The 1,058-nt window shown below is 54.3% G+C and overlaps 1 protein-coding gene across 1 annotated transcript in view; it reads left to right on the plus strand.

The window, feature by feature from the left end:
* LOC107758315 (plexin-D1) overlaps positions 1-1,058 on the plus strand; it is a 70,583-nt gene that overhangs the window by 29,637 nt on the left and 39,888 nt on the right. The window contains 1 exon segment of the mRNA XM_016576032.1: positions 642-800. Within this exon segment, the coding sequence (XP_016431518.1) occupies positions 642-800 (159 nt within the window).

Genomic DNA, 1,058 nt, shown 5'->3' on the forward strand with positions numbered 1-1,058 from the left:
CCGAACAGGCCAGAAGGCGCAAGCGGGGCATCGAGGAGGAAGACCCTGTCCTTCTCCCTCATATCGGACAGGGTCAACCACAGATGCCTCTCCGCTGCCACCATAGCTACCATAGACCGACCAATAGCGCGGGCGGTCTCATTGGTGAGAGAAAGGTCAGTGGTTCTCCTAAGCTCTGTAATATTATTAGAATTAATCTCCTCGCCTTCATCCAGCTCTTTAAGCAGGTCGGCTTGGTACGCCTGTAACATCACCATGGTCTGCAGACACGCACCAGCCTGACCTGCTGCCACATACCCCTTACCCAGCAGCGCTGAAGATATTCGCAGTGGCTTGGAGGGCAATGCCGGAGCCTTCAGGGACGATGCCGCACCGGGGGACAGAATGCTCGCGAGCATCTGTTCAACCCGGGGCATCGCCCTGTAACCGTGCTCATTCAACCCCCGCAACATTGCCATAATAGTCTGACACCTCGACACCTCGGTGTGGAGATCGGGGAAAAAAGGCAGGCTCCGGTGTGGAGGTGGTGGCCTTGTCCACAGAAAGCATTCGTCTGATTTAATTTTCTGCGGTTCGGCTTGTTTCTCGGCCGGCCAGTCGATGTTTAACTTGGCTACAGCATGAGTTACCACCTCCAACAGATCCTCATACTGGGGCGATTGAGGGGTGCGAATCCTCCACGACGCTCTCCACGTCAACCTCCTCGGAGGAAGACAGACGAAGCGTCGAGCCCGCTCCCCGGGGCAAAGAAACTGCAGAACGGGCTTCCGATCTCAGCGAGCGGGCGCTGGATCTGGCAGGTGAGGAAAAAAATAGGGTCTCGCCCTCAAGAGCCGACTCAGCATGCTTCGCTCCCAAGCAGACCACGCACAGACTGTGTGTATCCCCGCTCGTGATGTAGCGTGGGCAGGGAGGAACACAGCCTATAAAATTATCTGCTTTCGCCCAGATGCTTTGTTTTACCCTCAGCCTTTTTTGACATATTTGGAGCTTATATGTTGCTGATTGTGCTTACTTTGACAGACAACAGTAAATAAGACTCACAGAACATAAAATGC

This window comes from Sinocyclocheilus rhinocerous, unplaced genomic scaffold, assembly GCF_001515625.1.
Source record: "Sinocyclocheilus rhinocerous isolate Xijiao unplaced genomic scaffold, SAMN03320098_v1.1 scaffold2549, whole genome shotgun sequence".
NCBI classification, from domain to species: Eukaryota; Metazoa; Chordata; class Actinopteri; order Cypriniformes; family Cyprinidae; genus Sinocyclocheilus; species Sinocyclocheilus rhinocerous.